Source organism: Echinops telfairi, unplaced genomic scaffold (genome assembly GCF_000313985.2).
Source record: "Echinops telfairi isolate 266 unplaced genomic scaffold, ASM31398v2 ScPeMD7_19;HRSCAF=73, whole genome shotgun sequence".
Classification (NCBI taxonomy): domain Eukaryota; kingdom Metazoa; phylum Chordata; class Mammalia; order Afrosoricida; family Tenrecidae; genus Echinops; species Echinops telfairi.
Window position 1 is genome coordinate 429,507 of NW_022103916.1, and position 2,853 is coordinate 432,359.

At 32.1% G+C, this 2,853-nt stretch overlaps 1 protein-coding gene across 1 annotated transcript in view; it reads left to right on the forward strand.

The window, feature by feature from the left end:
* Window positions 1-2,853, forward strand: part of WNK3 (WNK lysine deficient protein kinase 3) — a 170,030-nt gene that overhangs the window by 39,022 nt on the left and 128,155 nt on the right. Inside the window, exons 3-4 of the mRNA XM_004713120.2 lie at window positions 1,048-1,268; window positions 1,920-2,077. Of these exons, the coding sequence (XP_004713177.1) occupies window positions 1,048-1,268; window positions 1,920-2,077 (379 nt within the window). The remainder of the gene's footprint in view (window positions 1-1,047; window positions 1,269-1,919; window positions 2,078-2,853) is intronic.

Consider the following 2,853-nt stretch of genomic DNA (forward strand, 5'->3'; position numbering starts at 1 on the left):
GGGGTAAAAATCAGGAGCTGATACCAAGGGCTCAAGTAGAAAGCAAATGTTTTGAGAATGATGAGGGCAACAAATGTACAAATGTGCTTGACACAATGGGTGTACGTATGGATTGTCATAAGTGTTGTACGAACCATCATGAAAATGATATTTTTAAATGTGCTGAAAAACTCGGCTTATACACGAATATAAATGGTAACTCCATTTGTGTAGAATTTTGGATTATGTGGATTAAACCTGGGAAAAGGGATAGCATTTGTAGTCAGAAAATTAGAGTTGACCGTATGATTCTTCTTTACCCCTTCATATATTTCACAATAACCACTTCCCAAATCTGCCTATTGAGTTTAGCAAAACGATCAGCATTTGGGTCCATGTTCCTAAAGCAACTGAGGTCCCAGATTATTTTAGACAAAACTCTGCTAATCCTTTCACTGTAAATTTTTGTGGACAACTTCTTTCTTTCCTTTTTTCATTATTACTTTCTACTTTAGAATGTCTTCCCCCTTTAAAAATATATTAAATCTTGATATGTCAATTCCTTTTCTACATAGTCTCTGAGTCTGAGCTTTTCCACATCAATGCTATCATGTTTCTAAATTCGGAATTTTTGCCAAATGGACAATTTTCCATCAATCTCGTTTTCATCATATTATCCTGATTAAATGCTTGCAATGTGTTCACATAAGAGCATATTTTACATATCTTCTGAATTTTCCTTTAACTCCCTCCAAGGAAGATGCAATTTTCCAATTATACTCACGATCATAAGTATGACTCATGGTAACTTAAATCTATCATAAGTTAGGAACTACTTGTGATTCTTGTTTTGAATTAAAAATATTAAACCTGATAGGATGTCTTCTCTAAGAATAAGTTCTAAATATTGTTTGCCATTAAAGTCAATTGTAGTGCATGAAATTGCAGCTTGCTTTTGTGATTTACCCTAATAGTGTTTGTATATTAAGTTAAGTTAAAAATATATTTATTGTTAAGTTTAAGTTTATTTATCTGTGTTTTTTTTTTTTTGTTTGTTTCTCTGTGTAGGTACTTAAAACGATTTAAAATCATGAAACCAAAGGTCTTAAGGAGCTGGTGCAGACAAATTTTAAAGGGGTTGCAATTTTTGCATACTAGAACTCCTCCTATTATTCACCGAGATCTGAAGTGTGACAATATTTTCATCACGGGACCCACTGGATCTGTGAAGATTGGTGATCTAGGACTAGCCACCTTAATGCGTACATCATTTGCTAAGAGTGTTATTGGTGATTAATATTTTATAGTTTGGGTTTGTATGAAGAGGGATTGTCAATTCTAAGGATCAACTCTCAAAGCGGGCCAATGACCTGATTATTTTTATTGGGGGGGAGGGGCAGTCATAACCATTATTTTACATGTTCTTTATGGGCGCTGTTGCACCAAGAGTTGAAGAGTTGAATCAGATACCATAAGGCTTGCAGATCCTATACTATTTATTTATTTTCTGGCCCTTTGCAGAGAAAAATTTCAAACCCTAGCTACAATGTATATATTCTTTGAATATATACATTATATATTTACTTATTTTAGAGGCATATATTTCTTTTGTGGAATATGTTTAGGATTACTAAATGGTTCTGAGGATTTAACAATGATGTTTTAGAAATTTGCAAAAATCTGAATAACTAAAAGGAAAGATTTTCATAATCTTGAGAATTACAAATTTTAATTTATCAGTAGGGAGAGTTAAGGAAAGTAAATACTGTAGGTGCTTTATATAGACAAAGCTACTGTTAATAGAATTTTATGTTTTTTAACTTGCTTTTAGGAAGCAAAAATTAACTCAGGTAATAAATAATCCTTAGGGTAAAGAGAATGTGATTTTTGTGGATACATTTTCTATTTAATGATACTCTGGTTGTGGTGTTATTTTGTAGGTACGCCTGAGTTTATGGCCCCAGAGATGTATGAAGAGCACTATGATGAATCTGTAGATGTCTATGCTTTTGGAATGTGTATGTTGGAAATGGCTACTTCGGAGTACCCTTATTCTGAGTGTCAGAATGCAGCACAAATATACCGTAAAGTTACTAGTGTAGGTATAACTATATTCTTTTTACTAGCACAGATGTCCACACAAGCTATTGAAGTTGGTAAAGTCAACTTAGTCAATCCTAATTTTGGTTTACTTATGTAAAACAGAACCAAATTAATATAATTTTAATGAAAGAAGATTTATATTACCTTTACTATTTACTCTATTGCAGTCATATGAAATACTGGATATCTTTGGGCTAATTTGCAGGTATATCCTTATAAAGACATTTTAGATATATATTAGTGGATCTCATTTTGCCAAGCTAAATACTAGAGAATGGACTAAGTGGTTCTGAGAGTTTCTTGTAGTTCTAAAAGCCTGATTATAAAGGAATTAAAAAATAGTTCAATAGAATCTTTGAGTGCCTATTTTGTGTAATTTTTATATTGGAAATTGAAAGCAATATAAAAATGAGTGAAAAGTATTGTCTACCCTGGAAAACTTGTAATTGACTCAGAGAATAAGATAAATTCTTAAATAGCTTTGAAATAAGGAGATGGCTGCACAGTAAGAGATACAGGGAAATTAAAGCAAAGTGTCATGGGTGCTCAGAAGAGGACCTCTTCATATCCAATTAGATGGCTCAAGATAGTTTGTTAAAGAGATATTTTTTTATTTATTAATTCTTCTGTTTTTATTATCTAGAACTTTTTAAAAAAATCATTTTTATTAGGGGCTCATACAACTCTTATCACAGTCCATACATACATCAATTGTGTAAAGCACATTTGTACATTCATTGCCCTCATCATTCTCAAAACATTTCCTCTCCA